This window comes from Garra rufa, chromosome 25, assembly GCF_049309525.1.
Source record: "Garra rufa chromosome 25, GarRuf1.0, whole genome shotgun sequence".
Lineage (NCBI taxonomy): Eukaryota > Metazoa > Chordata > Actinopteri > Cypriniformes > Cyprinidae > Garra > Garra rufa.
Genome location: NC_133385.1, coordinates 3,289,562 through 3,306,617, shown reverse-complemented (window position 1 = coordinate 3,306,617; position 17,056 = coordinate 3,289,562). Strand labels below are relative to the sequence as shown.

Here is a 17,056-nt window from a genome sequence, read left to right as displayed (position 1 = left end):
CACATTTAGAGATGCTGTCACCAATAAACTCCATTAGATTCGCTCAACAAACTAAAGGTCAATAAATAGTTTCAAACCGTAATGGTGAGGATTTAAGTCATGAAATGAGACACAAAAATCAAGAAGCATAAAGCACTCAGACGGAGCCAATTGCAGTTGCTCTGATCTTAACCGTGATTGGCTGTCTTTTAAGGGCCAGAGTGCAAAGTAGCCAATAATAAACAGCTGCTCTAATCAATGAATCAATGGACCAATGACAGTGAATAATGACCCTTTATAGATCTGCGAGAATCAATGACGCATCAGAAACGAGTGTGTCAATAATGCATGTTACTGTAGGCAATGAACAGGCTCATAATGCTGCTTGTTAAGTGTAAAAATGAAGTTTGAAACACCTGAAGCAGCACATATCAATGCACAGCAGCAATAGGAGAAGGATAGAGGTTTTTTTTACATTTCAGAATTAAAAGGTAGCAGTTCGAATGACACCAGCCCCTCATTTTACCCATAAGCCACTGGGTTTCCTCCCCCCTCGTGTTCCTGCTGAGTCTAGCCAGAATGCTCTAAAGGTAATCAATGAAAGTTCATCTGCTGGAAGACGAAGGGAATTAAAAAGCTCCTTTATTTACATGTGAGAATTAATTATCACTAACTGACAATCAAATAACACGCTGTTCTGGCTTTATAGTGACACGGTTCGAAATTACCTACACTTGTGTACAAACATTTATTATGCGCAGAAAAAAAAGGCCAATGAATCAAAATAAATCAAATAAAAAATAATAATAAGTATAATATATTTTATTTATATTTTTTTAGAAGAAAAATTCATTAAATAAAAATAAATAAAATATAGGCCAATTTCTAAAAATAAATAAATAAATAAAATGATGTATTACCAATAACTCACAATCAAATAATATGCTATTCTTTTCTTTGTCTTTATAGTGACACAATAAAAAAATAAAAAAAAAGCGAAAATGTATTAAAAAATAAATAATGTTTTTTTTTAAAGGGTATAAAATAAGAAGAATGATAGATAATAATAATAATTATCAAATAAATAATCATTAAATATTCTTAAAAAAAGAAATACAACACAGAAAAAAATCTAATTAAAAAAAAAATAATAACAAAATTAAATTAAATAATTAATTACCACTAACTTGCAATCAAATAATGTGCTATTCTTGTCTTTGCCTTTATAGTGAATAATATTATTATTTAAAAAATAATAAGAATATTTATAGATAGTAATTATTATTATTAAATAAATAATAATTAAATAATGAAAAAATAAATAAAACATGAAAATTAAAAAAATTCTAAAAATAAAAATAAAAATAAAATGAAGTAATTCATTACCACTAACTTACAATCAAATAATGTGCTATTCTTGTCTTTGCCTTTATAGTGAATATTATTATTTAAAAAAATAATAAGAATAATGATAGATAATAATAATAATAAAATAAATAATAATTAAATAATTAAAAAATAAAACAGGGAAAATTCCAAAAAAAATTCTAAATTCTAAAAATAATAATAAAATAAAATAATTAATTACCACTAACTTACAATCAAATAATGTGCTATTCTTGTCTTTTTCTTTATAGTGAATAATATTATTATTTAAAAATAACAATAATAATGATAATAATAATAATAATAATTATTATTATTATTAAATAAATAATAATCAAAATAAATAAAACAGGAAAAAAAAATCTAAATTCTAAAACTACTAATAAAATTAAATAATTAATTACCACTAACTTACAATCAAAAAATGTGCTATTCTTGTCTTTGTCTTTATAGTGAATAATATTATTATTTAAAAATAATAAGAATAATGACAGATAATAATAATAATAATAATAATAATTAAATAAACAATAATTAAATAATTAATTACCACTAACTTACAATCAAAAAATGTGCTATTCTTGTCTTTGTCTTTATAGTGAATAATATTATTATTTAAAAATAATAAGAATAATGACAGATAATAATAATAATAATAATAATTAAATAATTAATTACCACTAACTTACAATCAAATAATGTGCTATTCTTGTCCATGTCTTTATAGTGACACAACAAATAAAAATTAAAAAAATAAATTAAAAAAAGCACAAACTTTGGGGGAAAACAAATATTATACATAAATAATAAAGAAAATCAAGTAAAATCAGTGTAGCCTGTTCAGGTTTCAGTTCTTACACTGCAAAAATAAATAAATAAATAAAAAGTTCTTTAAATGTAGTATTTTTGCTTTGTTTTCCAGTACAAATATCTAAACATCAGTAAATCAACATACAAGCAAAATTTGTTCAGGCATTAAGTCTTTTTTTCTGAAAAATGTATCAAAATGAAGCTAAGCTCATACTTAAAACACAACAAATCATCTTAATTCAAAGGGAAAACGAGATTATCAAATGTAATTCTTAAAACAAGAGCAAATAAAGACTTTTGTTTTATCTTATATCATTTGCTTCTCAAGGTAATGCGTATTGATTTGGGAAAGTTTAGATATTTGTACAGCAAAACAAAATAAAAATACTAAGGAAATCAATTTTTGCAGTGTATTATTTTGCTCACTTAAATACGCAGACCTTCAATAGTTTTGTTTTTGTAAAAACACTCAATATTACTTTAAAGATCATATCTGCATACGTTAAACTGGTTACACAGCTGTTGCTGTTCAGAGAATGAAAAAGCAGATATCTGATATCCTTCAAAGACACAATAAAGAAAGAGCCAGTAAACACACATTATACCTTCATTTAGCAGATTTAGCAGCATATTTACATTAAAGTTCAGAATATGTCATAGTAAATGTCCACACATAAATACCACAGAAGTTTTTGTGTCAATATGTGATGAAAACAGTGAAGGAGGAAGAACACCAAAGTATCCCAGTATTAAATCAGGCCTGTTTAGTGTGTGTGTGTGTGTGTGTGTGTGTGTGTGTCTGGTCAGCTGGGTTGTAAAGTCCAGATCAATGCCTAGGTCAAACAGCACAAAGGTTTCCTGCCAAAGGTCAGTCAAGTCCGTCTGTCCAACCAATTTCAGTCAGAGACTCTGATTAAATGTGTTTAAGATGCAAGATGGCCAGTGAGTTTATGTCACTTATACATGGATTCTAATAATGCTGTTAAAACACCAAAAAAAAAAGTTCATTTCCAGCCCTAGAAAGACAAATCTATCATTTAACTTTGAGATAAAAGAGCTGAAAATCATTCTTAGTGTTAAATGAGTAATACAGACAGTATATGGAACTATATAAGTGAATATTACTAAACCTGTCAATAAAACAGCTGGGTTATATTTAATCCAATTTTTTTTTTTTTTTTTTTATAATGGCATTATAATGCAAAAACAAGCTTTATTTTTTATGTATTTATTAAAAATTATATGGATATAATTTTTTTCTGGTTTTGGGTCAAATGTGCATGTTATGCATGTTTTCATTATATTTACATATATTAGTCAGTTTTAGCATCGAGAAAATGTATGTTGTATCTGTATAATGTTGTCTGTATTTGTAATTTTATTAAAAAAAAAAAATATTATATATATTTAAATAAAATTACAAAAAAAGTTAAAAAAATAAATAAAAAAGTTAATAATAATGTAACTTAAAGTAAAGTTAATAATAATAATAATGATAATAATAACAATATCACCAAAATAATAAAAATAAAGTTAAATAATAATAACTAATAAAAAAATAAAAATAAAATGCATAATAATAACAATTAAAATAATAATATATAATACAATAAAAATGAAGTAAATAATAATAACTAAAAAAAATCATAATAATAATAATATCTAATGCTAAATAATTGCCATAGCAAAATCTACAGAGCATGTTTTTGTTCAATTTAATTTTATTTAGTTGTATTAGTGGTTTAAGCTTGTAATAAAAATGATTATTGTAAAATAATAATTGCAGATTTTTTTAATATGACTATGTATATATATATATATATATATATATATTTACTATTTACTATTATTTAATAATTAAATAAAAATAAATAAAATATAGATAGGGGAACATTTCTAAATAAAATATAATAAAATTAATGAATTACTACTAACTTACAGTCAAATAATTCTGTATTCTGGTCTTTGTCTCTATAGTGACAATAAATAAAAATTTAAAAATTAATAAAAAAGCAAGAACTTTGGGGAAACAAAAATATTCAATGTAAATAATAAAGAAAATTAAGTAAAATCAGTGTACTGTGTTTAGGTTTCAATTTTTTTCACTGCAAAAAAAATAATAAATAATAAATAAAATAGTCTAATAATAATTAAATAATAAAGTAAAGATAAATAAAATATAGGAATTTCTGAAAAAAAAAAGAATATTAATAAAAAAAATCAATAAAATAAAAAATATATTTATGTCCAAACCTGGTTGTATTCTTATGCAACTTTTCTTTCTGAGTTTTTCTTCCGATTTTCACAAATCAAATCTGACTTTCACCTTGTATTTGACTTGAACTTGATCTTAAAAAGTTAAAGTGTGGTTCTTTCATCTGAGAGAGAGAAACCACAGAAGAAAACCAAGGTTTTCCATCCAGCTACTAACACAGTCAACATTACCAAGCTGCTCCCTGAAAACCACTTTTTCAGCTGTTGTTCAACTTGATCTCTCATCTCAAACCCCTCCAGCGCCTGACGGCTCAAACAAAACACCGCCTGCTCCTCTATAGAGCAACATTAGTGAATGGATCTCATGCATGAGTCAGGCCAGAATAAAGGCTGTCCCACAACCCCTGTGACCTCTGACCTCTCCCATCGGCCTCTGGACAGACGGCCAGTGAAGCAAACCAACACACCTCCTCCCTTCTGCTCCACGCCCTTAACCCTTCACATGCTGGCTATAGACGGTTTCAACGGCAACAACATAAACAAACGTTACTGCGCATGAGCGCTTTTGTGGCCCAAACTTAACTTCCGGTAGACATCCAAATAGAATCAATAACAACAGCTAAGTCCTTCTAGAGTAGATTATTTTTTTAATAACAAGCGAAATATGTTGGCTGCGTAAATTAGACTGGATTTATTAAAAATGCAAACTCATTACTTGCCAGCAGGAGGTGCTTTAAGCACGAGAAACGAGGTTTCCCCGGTAATGGCTATAGACAAAGCAGCTCTTAATTTAAAAACGCTGCCTTGTGCAGGATGAAATGAAAATGACATTTTCTAAAGACAGTCTTTCTTCAGAAATACAGTGATATAAAAACACCCACGCCTCGGTTTGATTTTTAAACGTGTATTACGTTTATTCAACGAAGTCTATTAATAGATTAATTAATTAGTCAATTTCCTATTGGAAAATCAGTCGGTTTTTATATCGTGGCAGGTCGCCACAAATAAATAAATGTTTGGGAAACACATACCACAGCACAATAACCTGAGACCAACTTCATTATTCATTATTAGCTGCGTTTGTAGCCCGCGACACGAACCAGACAGATAAACAAACACAGACCGGAAGTTAACTTAGGTCCAGGCGCGTGCGCCCGATGAAACCGTCTATATAGTTGCTCATTTTGTTTGGCCAACATAGTAGCCCATCTAATAATCCAGTAATATCTAATAATAATAATAATAATAATAATAATAATAATAATGAGATATTAATATATAATTTAAATAATTTAAAACTAAAATTAATAATAATAATAATAATAATAATAATTAAATTATAATATCTAAAAAAAAATCATTAAAAAAATCAAGTTAATAATAAAAATAATGGTATCTAATAAAAATATTACAAAATAAAATTAATAATTATTATTATTTTTATGTTAGATAATTGCTATAGCAATATCAAAAGAGCATGTTTTTGTTTAATGTAATTGTATTTAATTCTATTAGTTAGTGGTTTACGCTTGTAATAATAACGATCATAGTAAAAAAAATGCCTGATTAATCGCGTTGGTTGATATATTTGATCATCTAATAATCTAGTAATATAATATAAATAATATTTTAGTACTCAGTTATATTTTTATTAATATTCTGAATTAGTTTTTATTTTTGTATTTTCTGTTAATTTTATTTTGTCATTTTTTGGTAGTTTTTTATGTCTATATAGTTTTTATTCATTTTTTGTTAAATGAAAAGTTTAGCCTTGGCATCTAGCTGAAATATGGTTTTTAATGTTTTATCTTATGATTTATATTTCATTTTTATTTTTTTAATATTTTTAATATTTTATTTTTTAATTATTTTATTTTATATTTTTAAACATTTTTATATTAAAAAAATTATTCATTTTATATTTTAAAATATTTGAATATTATCTTATGATTTACATTTTATTTTAAAATATTTTCAATGTATTTTTTATATTTTATTTAAAAATTATTTTATTTTATATAAAAAAATATATATATATTTTATTTTATATTTTAAAATATTTTAATATTCTATCTTTTGATTTATATTTCATTTTAAAATATTTTTATATTTCAAAATACTTGTATATTTTGTATTTAAAAGGTATTTCACTGTACATTTTAAAAAATATATTTTTATATTTTATCTTATTACAATTTATATTTCACTTTTAATATTTTTATATTTTTAAATACTTTATTTTATTTTAAAATTATTTTATTTTTAAATATTTTTATATTTAAAAATTATTTTATTTTATATTTTTAAATATTTTAATATTTTATCTTATGATTTATATTTCATTTTAAAATATTTTAACATTTTATTTACTATTCATTGACTATTTATTATAACTTTTTAATGGCTTTATTTTCAGTCAACCATAGTAACTCTGTCCGATCTATCAGTCTTCAACTACAAATAGCCCATTCTAATGCATAACATCACTCCCAAACACAAACCTCACATCACCATCAATATCTTCCACCTCAGAAGTTTGTGCCCATCACCCCTGATCTCAGCGTATGGAGCGTATGGAGCAGCATTCAGCATTGAGCTTGAACTTCTCTGGCCTCTTTGTGAATGTCAGGCCTGAGCCAGTTCAATAGGCACAGCTGTTTCTCTGTCCACAGGTTCATGGCTGAACAAACGGCCCACAGCAGAGCCTTTTCTGCCCCTGTCAGAGGGCAGCCTGGGCCACACGGGACAAAAGAAGCCAACCAATAGCCTTTAACAGATTCCTGCGAGCAACTGACCAGGAAACAATCGCATTGGCAATGACGCAGCTGAAAGTGAACATGAAATCTGCTTGTGCATGAGTCAGATTTTGAGCTCTTTTGCTGAAGATTGTTCAATGTTTTGCTCCTATAAGGCATTAAAACTTTCTGTTACAGCCATACGGTGATAGGAACATCACACAATAATTTCCCATTTAAATCTTCACATGGATAAGGCCCAGATTTAGGTCAAATGTGCATGTTGTTTGATTTGGCTCCATACATACTTGAGATTGTAAGATGGGATCTTTGGCTCAGGACGGCTCCGTATCTGTTCTGTGCGAGACACTGGTAAAAGCCTTCGTCCGATTGCGCTGAACTGGGGATGCAGAGCGACCCGTTGGACAGGATGCGCACACGGCCACTCTCGTGAAGCTGGACGCCGTTCTTCCTCCATCGGACGGCGATGGACGACTCGCCTTGAGCCTGACAGTCCAAAATAACACGCTGACCAGGAGACGCCGCCACGTCCTTGGGCTCGATGGTGAACGACAACTCACTAAAGCTAAAAACACCTGGAGAAGAGAAGAGGCATTAATGATTTTATTTTATATTTTAAAATATTTTTTTATTTTATATTTAAAAATGAATTTATTTTATATTTAAAAATATTTTAATATTTTATTTTATTATTTATATTTCATTTATAAATATTAGTATTTTTGAATATCTTTTAGATTTTATTTATATTTAAAAATATTTTTATATTTTATCTTATGAATTATAGTTCATTTTTAAATGTTTTTTTGTTTTAGATTTGATTATATTTTATATTTTTAAATATATTTAATTTTACTTTTTTTTAGGTTTTTTAAATTATTATATTTTTTGTTTTTAGGTATTTTTATATTTTATATTTAAAAATGAATTTATTTTATACTTTAAAATATTTTAATATTTTATCTTATTATGATTTATATATAATTTATAAATATGTTTTAGATTTGATTATATTTTATATTTTTAAATATATTTTATTTTACATGTTTTTATTTTATCTTCTTATTTATATTACACTTATAAATATTTGTATTTTTGAAAATCTTTTAGATTTTATTTTAAAATTATTTTATTTTATATTTTTTAATTTTCTATTTAAAAAATTAATTAATTTTATTTTAAAATATTGTAATATTTTATCTTATGATTTATTTAATTTATAAATATTTGTATTTTTAAACATTTTTTAGATTTTATAAAAAAAAGTATAGTATATTTTTATAAAAATATTTTTATATATTATATTTTAAAATGAATTGTTTTAAAATATTTGTATATTTTACTTTATTATGATTTATATTTCATTTATAAATATTTGTATTTTAAAATTATTTTTTTTTTAAATATTTTTTTATTTTATCTTATGATTTGTAGTTCATTTTTAAATGTTTTTACATTTTATTTTTAAATAAAATAAAAATCTTATATTTCATTTATAAATATTTTTATTTTTAAATATTTTTTAGGCTTTTAAAATTATTTTATTTTATATTTTTTAAGTATTTTTGTATTTTATATTTAAAAATGAATGTATTTTATATTTTAAAATATTTTTATATTTTATGTTATTATGATTTATATTTCATTTTAAAATATGTTTATATTTTTTATATTCTATTTTAAAATTATTTTAACTTTTAAAATTATTTTTAACATCTGGAGAGCAGAAGAGAAGAGGCATTACTGAAACAAAATTCAGCTTTTTCTGACAATGCAACATGTTTTGAGGTCTGGTTGAGTTTACATACAAGGACAAGGCTTTGAATAGATCTAATCCATTTAGTCACGGTCAACTGAGAGAGAAGAATCATCCTGCCATTGGTGCTTTTGCTGGACACTGATGCATTTTCATTCTAATCTTCATGACATGGGCTCTTTTTATACAATAAAAAGTGAAAATAGGCCATGTGTTGGTGTGTGAAGAAGCTATTTATACCTGATCCGACCTTTAAAGTGGATTTTGCTGTTGTATCTTAATGTAGGCCTAGTCAGGTTGATTCAGTCAAATTAAGTGATATTTTTAAAACTGGTTTGATTTATGACACCCATTGTAAAGCTAAACTAAACTAAAATAATACATTATATATATATATATATATATATATATATATACACACACACACACACACATACACATACACACACACACACACACACACACACACACACACACACACACACACACACACACACACTATTTGATTTTTGACACCCCCCCCCCCAAAAAAAAAAAAAAACTACTCTCTAAACCACTTACAACGTTTTTAAAAAACATTTTATAAACTACATATTATTTTAAAAATAAATAAAAATATATAAAAAAATAAATATACCATTGGATTTTTGACAACCACTAAAATAAAATATATAAATAAATAAATAAAATTAAATAAAAAAAACTACTGGCTAAACCCCTTAAAGTTTTTTTAAAAACATTTTATAAACTATATATTATTTTAGAAATAAATAAACAAACATACATATATACTATTTGATTTTTGACACCCACTAAAATAAATACAATACAAAAAAAAAAAAAAACTTGTAAAATAAAACAAAATGTTTAATGTAATATTTTATAAACTATAAATGATTTTAGAATCATAATATAATAATATTATAATAACTATTTGAGTGTTTACACCCACTAAAATTAAAATAAAACAAAATAAAACTACTGGCTAGACCATTTACAATAAATAAATAAATAAATAAACTATTTGATTTTTTTGACACCCACTAAAATAAAATAAATAAAAACAAATTAAAATAATACAAACTACTGGCTAAACCACTTACAAAGTTTTTTTTGTATATTTTATAAATGTTATTTATATATATAAATATATAAAAATTGTATAATATAATAAATTTATAATAACTATTTGATTTTTTACACCCACTAAAATAAAATACAATAAAATAAATAAAAACAAATTAAAATGAAATAAAATAAAACTACTGGCTAAACCACTTACAAAACTTTTTATTTTATTTTATACATTATATTTTATACACACACTATCTGAAAGTTATTCAGGTTGTAATAAAATAAAAATACTGGCTAAAGCTAAACCCCTTCAACAAAAGGGCAATTCAGATGTCAAAACATAAACCTAATTTATACAAAAATTGATAAATACTGCAGCATTATAGCAGCTTACTACACTTTCTACACTTCATACCCCCAAAATATTGACTTTATCTTGCAGCAACCTGATCAAACACCCCAAAACAAACCATTATTTCGTTAAAAACGCTAACATTTATGGTAATAGAGTTATCCAACCTCAAATACCGCATCTGACTGTCGTAAATGATCGGATTCTGATAAAATATTCACTCAACAGTTTATTTCCCATCTAAATAATCGAAAAGTAATCTAAAAGTAAGCTAAAACAGTCTAATAATCGAATCAGGATGAAGTTTAGCGACAGTAAACAAACGGTTGAAGCTCAAACAAGCGCCTCTCAGTCAGAACCTGGAGACCCCTCAGACTTTACGCACGGGATTCCTGTCAAAATATACGTAAATAAAACACGTCTTACCTGAAAACGACAACACCCAGAGTAAAATCAGCAACCGCTGATGTGTTTTCCATTTCACGGACCCCATTTATCAACGATTCCCAGTCATTCCGTGCGTAAAATCCCCGCGCGTCCGGAGCGCGACATGACTCTCCTGAGATCCGATCACTAACTGAAGCTGAAGCTGGAGCTCACGCTGTTCGCGGTGCTTGCGTCACACGTCACTCAAGCCCGCCCTCATTACATATTCACATATCATTACACATGAAGTTCAGTCTTATGTAATACTGTTGGCACTTATGGTCACTTTCTCTTGTTTCCAGTATGTTCACCTGTAATATCATCCGTCTGCATCTTTAAATTGAGAACAGCAATTCAAGTTTTTTTTATTTTATTTTATTTTTATTTTTTTATTGTGCAACAACGCCAAAACAGCACTGGCAATTTTTAAATATGCAAATTAAAACGTGGGAATAAATAATTATACAAACAAATGGGAAAACTATAAGTATAAAAAGTGGGAATAATATGGCTATAAAAATAAATAAATATAAAAATATAAAAACTAACAAATAGGCTAACAAATAGTGCTATTTGAAATAGCACTAAACATAGAGGCCCGGTTTCACAGACAAGGCTTAAGCCTAGTCCTAGACTAAAATGTAAGTCTGAGTTGTTTCAACTGAAATAAAATTGCACTGATTGATTTTAAAATATATCAGTGCCTTTGTTTTGTCTCAAGATGCACACCAGTAATGTTTTTTTCTAAGCATGTTTATAAAAATTACTTAAATGTCCTAATTGAACTATCTGCTAATCCTGGCTTAGTCTAAGTCCTGTCTGTGAAACCGGGCCAGAGTGTTTATGATGAGAGACGGTGGACCTATGGTTATTGATCCTGAGAGCAGCTGCTTGGTTTGGGACGCCCCGCACCCTTCACCCTCATCAGACCCCGCTGGACAATAGCAAAGATCAGCTCATGACACAGAATGAAGAAACATCTGACACACACACTTACTGTTCTGACTCTCACATTGAGTGCTTTAGTTATTTTAGTATCACTGAGAGGCTGTTACAGTTGTTTTTATTTCAGTATGTTAGTTTTTTATGTCTCATTATTAATGTGTGTGTATATATATATATATGATTTTATTTCACTTAATATTTGTTTTTAACAAAAATGATTTTATTAATATTTTGAATAAGGTGTAATTTTTATATTTTAATTTGAATTATTTTTAAGTAGTAAATAGTAGTGTTTATATATTTTTTATTGTCATATAAAATTTGTTTTTTAATAACATAACTTATTTTTATTATTATTTTAAATTAGATTTAATATTTTAAATATTATTTTATTATTATTGTTAATGTTTATATATATTAGTAATAATTTATATGTATGATTTTATTTCAGTTAACATGTTTTTTTTTTATAAAAATTACTTTAATATTTTGAATAAGATGTAACTTTTCTATTTTCCATTTTAAAGGTAATTCATACTTTGAATTAGTTCCTATTGTTATAATTTTCATTTTGAATAAGTTAGTATTTTTTATAGTTTTTTGTCATATTTATTTATTTAAATATTTGTATATCTTTTTTTATTTCAGTTTTACTTTTAAGTTAAGTTTATTGTTTATTTAATTTATTTTACTTAAGTAAAATAACTTATTAGTACTATTTTTATTTTAATTTCAGTTAACATTTTATTTTTTATTATTATTAATGTTTATAAAAATGATTTTATTAATATTTCAAATAAGATTTAACTTTTATATTTTCCATTTTAAAGTTAATTAATGTTTTGTTTTTATCTTTATATTGTTTTATTTTCAATATGTTAGTATTTTTTGTGTTTTTGTCTTATGTATTTATTTATTTAAATATGGGTATATCTTTTTATTTCCGTCTTACTTTTAGTTATATTAGTAGATCAAGTTCAACTGAATAAAATGTGAAATGTTGTCTAGCTGAAACAAATTATTATTATTATTAATGTTTATATGTATATATACTGGGTGTATATATGTGTGTATATATATATATATATATATATATATATATATATATATATATATATATATATATTTAGCGCTTTTGTCATAATTATTCATTTATTTAAATGTTATATATTTTTATAATAATTTTGTAATTTTTATATTTTCATTTTAAGTAGTAAATAGTAAAGTAGTCTTTATATATTTTTATTTAAATTAAAATGTATGTTTTTTTAATAACAAAAATGATTTTTATTAATATTTTGAATAAGATTTAACTTTGATGTTTTTCATTTAAAAGTTTCATTTTAAGTTAATTAATATTTAGAATTTTATTTATTTTTATTTATTTATGTAAATATGGGTATGTCTTTTTTATTTCAGTTTTACTTTTAGTTATATTGATACATCAAGTTCAAGTTAATCAAATGTGAAATATTGCTTAGCTGAAATAAAATAACTATAATTTTGATGTTATTATTTTTTTTATTTCATTTACAAAACTTAAGTTAAATAACTGATTAGTACTATTTTTATTTCAGTAAACATTTTAGTATTTATTATTAATGTATATATATATATATATATATATATATGTTTTTATCAATGTAACACATCCTTCCTAAATAAAAGTATTCATTTCTTTCAAAAAAGAGAACTGACCACAAACTTTTAAATGCTAGTTTATGTTACAAAAGAATTTTTATTTTAACAGAACAACTGTTTTCAACACTGATAATAAATCAGCATATTAGAAAGATTTCTGAAGGATCGTGTGACACTGAAGACTGCAGTAATGATGCTGAAAATTCAACTTTGTATCACAGAAATAAATGACACTTTAACAGATATTCACATAGAAAATAGTTTCAATTTGACAGTTTTTCCAGTATTTATGAGTCTGAACATAAAGCTCAGCAGATGAAGCACGTGTGTGTTTGTGTGCTCAGTTTAATCAGTTATTGATCAGTGACGATCACTGATTGATCACGTCTCCTCTCGCCGCCGAGGGTTCGATCTTTCTCAGCACAATAAGACTAAGTTATGCTAGAATATCATATTTGCTCTATAAAACAGCATCTTACACAGCAAAGCAGCTGTAGGTTTCTGTGTTGGTCAGTGGTGACAGCAGGCCCGTGGATCAATAGGGCTGAGGTCATTAGCATTGTGTGAATGTGTGTGGGGTCATGGGAAAGAGACACAACACCCGAACGCTGCGCTCTCATTGGTCAGAGTCACGGCCAGGGTGAACCCCCTTCTCCACAACCTCTGACCTTCCACCTCTGGCTTAGGCAGAATGACCTCTATGCCCCCCCGAAAGCACATATGATCGAATATGCAGAAGAACATTTATTATTGCTGCGTCGTTAGTGATCATAATTAGGGATGGTGATTTCAACAAACCCCAAAAACGAGGAAACTGGAATACAAACAAGATTTTGAATGTTTTTTAAAAACGTTTCTTTTGCTCACCAAACTTGTGTTTATTTGATTCAAAGTACAGAAAAAGCAGTCAAATTTTGAAATATTTTTATTATTTAAAATATCCGCTTTCTATTTGTATGCATTTTAAAATGTAATTTATTTCTGCGATCAAAGCTGGATTTTCAGCATCATTAGTGCAGTCTTCTAAGTATTTGCTGAAAATCCAGCTTTGATCATAAGAATAAATTACATTTTAAAATATATTCAAATAGAAAGCAGTTATTTTAAATAGTAAAAATAATTCAAAATTTATACCGATTCAAATAATCATGTCTAAAATTTTTTACTCATTTTTATTTTTAAAACTAAAGTAAATTTGAATGTTTCCTTAGCGAAAAAAATGTGAAAATTATGTTTTTATGAGTTGTTTTATATTATAAATATTATATTACAGCATATCTTGTCGATCAAACCTTCAAACAGTAAAATACATAATGAATCAGTGATCTTCCCTAGTAAGTGACTATATACAGATTTTTTGAACAGTAATATTTTTTAATGTTTTTTAAAGATGTCTCTTTTGCTCACCAAACCTGTGTTTATTTGATTCAAAGTACAGAAAAAGCAGTCAAATTTTGAAATATTTTTATTATTTAAAATATCCGCTTTCTATTTGTATGCAATTTAAAATGTAATTTATTTCTGCGATCAAAGCTGGATTTTCAGCATCATTAGTGCAGTCTTCTAAGTATTTGCTGAAAATCCAGCTTTGATCATAAGAATAAATTAAATTTTAAAATATATTCAAATAGAAAGCAGTTATTTTAAATAGTAAAAATAATTCAAAATTTATACCGATTCAAATAATCATGTCTAAATTTTTTTTACTCATTTTTATTTTTAAAACTAAAGTAAATATGAATGTTTCCTTAGCGAAAAAAATGTGAAAATTATGTTTTTATGAGTTGTTTTATATTATAAATATTATATTACGGCATACCTTGTTGATCAAACCTTCAAACAGTAAAATACATAATGAATCAGTGATCTTCCCTAGTAAGTGATTATATACAGATTTTTTGAACAGTAATATTTGTAATGTTTTTTTAAAGATGTCTCTTTTGCTCACTAAACCTGTGTTTATTTGATTCAAAGTACAGAAAAAGCAGTCAAATTTTGAAATATTTTTATTATTTAAAATATCCGCTTTCTATTTGTATGCAATTTAAAATGTAATTTATTTCTGCGATCAAAGCTGGATTTTCAGCATCATTAGTGCAGTCTTCTAAGTATTTGCTGAAAATGCAGCTTTGATCATAAGAATAAATTACATTTTAATATATATTTAAATAGAAAGCAGTTATTTTAAATAGTAAAAATAATTCAAAATTTATACCGATTCAAATAATCATGTCTAAAAATTTTTTACTCATTTTTATTTTTAAAACTAAAGTAAATTTGAATGTTTCCTTAACGAAAAAAATGTGAAAATTGTTTTTATGAGTTGTTTTATATTATAAATATTATATTACAGCATATCTTGTCGATCAAACCTTCAAACAGTAAAATACATAATGAATCAGTGATCTTCCCTAGTAAGTGATTATATACAGATTTTTTGAACAGTAATATTTTTAATGTTTTTTAGATGTCTCTTTTGCTCACCAAACTTGTGTTTATTTGATTCAAAGTACAGAAAAAGCAGTCAAATTTTGAAATATTTTTATTATTTAAAATATCCGCTTTCTATTTGTATGCAATTTAAAATGTAATTTATTTCTGCGATCAAAGCTGGATTTTCAGCATCATTAGTGCAGTCTTCTAAGTATTTGCTGAAAATCCAGCTTTGATCATAAGAATAAATTACATTTTAAAATATATTCAAATAGAAAGCAGTTATTTTAAATAGTAAAAATAACTCAAAATTTATACCGATTCAAATAATCATGTCTAATTTTTTTTTACTCATTTTTATTTTTAAAACTAAAGTAAATATGAATGTTTCCTTAGCGAAAAAAATGTGAAAATTATGTTTTTATGAGTTGTTTTATATTATAAATATTATATTACGGCATACCTTGTCGATCAAACCTTCAAACAGTAAAATACATAATTAATCAGTGATCTTCCCTAGTAAGTGATTATATACAGATTTTTTGAACAGTAATATTTTTAATGTTTTTTTAAAGATGTCTCTTTTGCTCACCAAACCTGTGTTTATTTGATTCAAAGTACAGAAAAAGCAGTACATTTTTTAAAATATTTTATTATTTAAAATATCCGCTTTCTATTTGTATGCATTTTAAAATGTAATTTATTTCTGCGATCAAAGCTGGATTTTCAGCATCATTAGTGCAGTCTTCTAAGTATTTGCTGAAAATCCAGCTTTGATCATAAGAATAAATTACATTTTAAAATATATTCAAATAGAAAGCAGTTATTTTAAATAGTAAAAATAATTCGAAATTTATACCGATTCAAATAATCATGTCTAAATTTTTTTTTACTCATTTTTATTTTTAAAACTAAAGTAAATTTGAATGTTTCCTTAGCGAAAAAAATGTGAAAATTATGTTTTTATGAGTTGTTTTATATTATAAATATTATATTACAGCATATCTTGTCGATCAAACCTTCAAACAGTAAAATACATAATGAATCAGTGATCTTCCCTAGTAAGTGATTATATATACATTTTTTGAACAGTAATATTTGTAATGTTTTTTAAACATGTCTCTTCTGCTCACCAAACCTGTGTTTATTTGATTCTAAGCACAGAAAAAACAGTAAATTTTTAAAAATATTTTTACTATTTAAAATAACTGCTTCCTATTTGAATATATTTTAAAATGTAATTTATTTCTGCGATCAAAGCTGGATTTTCAGCATCATTGCAGT

The 17,056-nt window shown here is 25.3% G+C and overlaps 1 protein-coding gene across 1 annotated transcript in view; it reads right to left on the bottom strand.

Moving 5' to 3' along the window:
- LOC141301026 (protogenin B-like) overlaps positions 1-10,820 on the bottom strand; it is a 69,568-nt gene extending 58,748 nt beyond the window's left edge. Inside the window, exons 1-2 of the mRNA XM_073831280.1 lie at positions 10,754-10,820; positions 7,433-7,720 (exon numbers count right to left, since the gene is read on the bottom strand). Coding sequence (XP_073687381.1) covers positions 7,433-7,720; positions 10,754-10,820 — 355 coding nt within the window. The remainder of the gene's footprint in view (positions 1-7,432; positions 7,721-10,753) is intronic.
- Between the last annotated feature and the right edge of the window lie 6,236 nt (positions 10,821-17,056).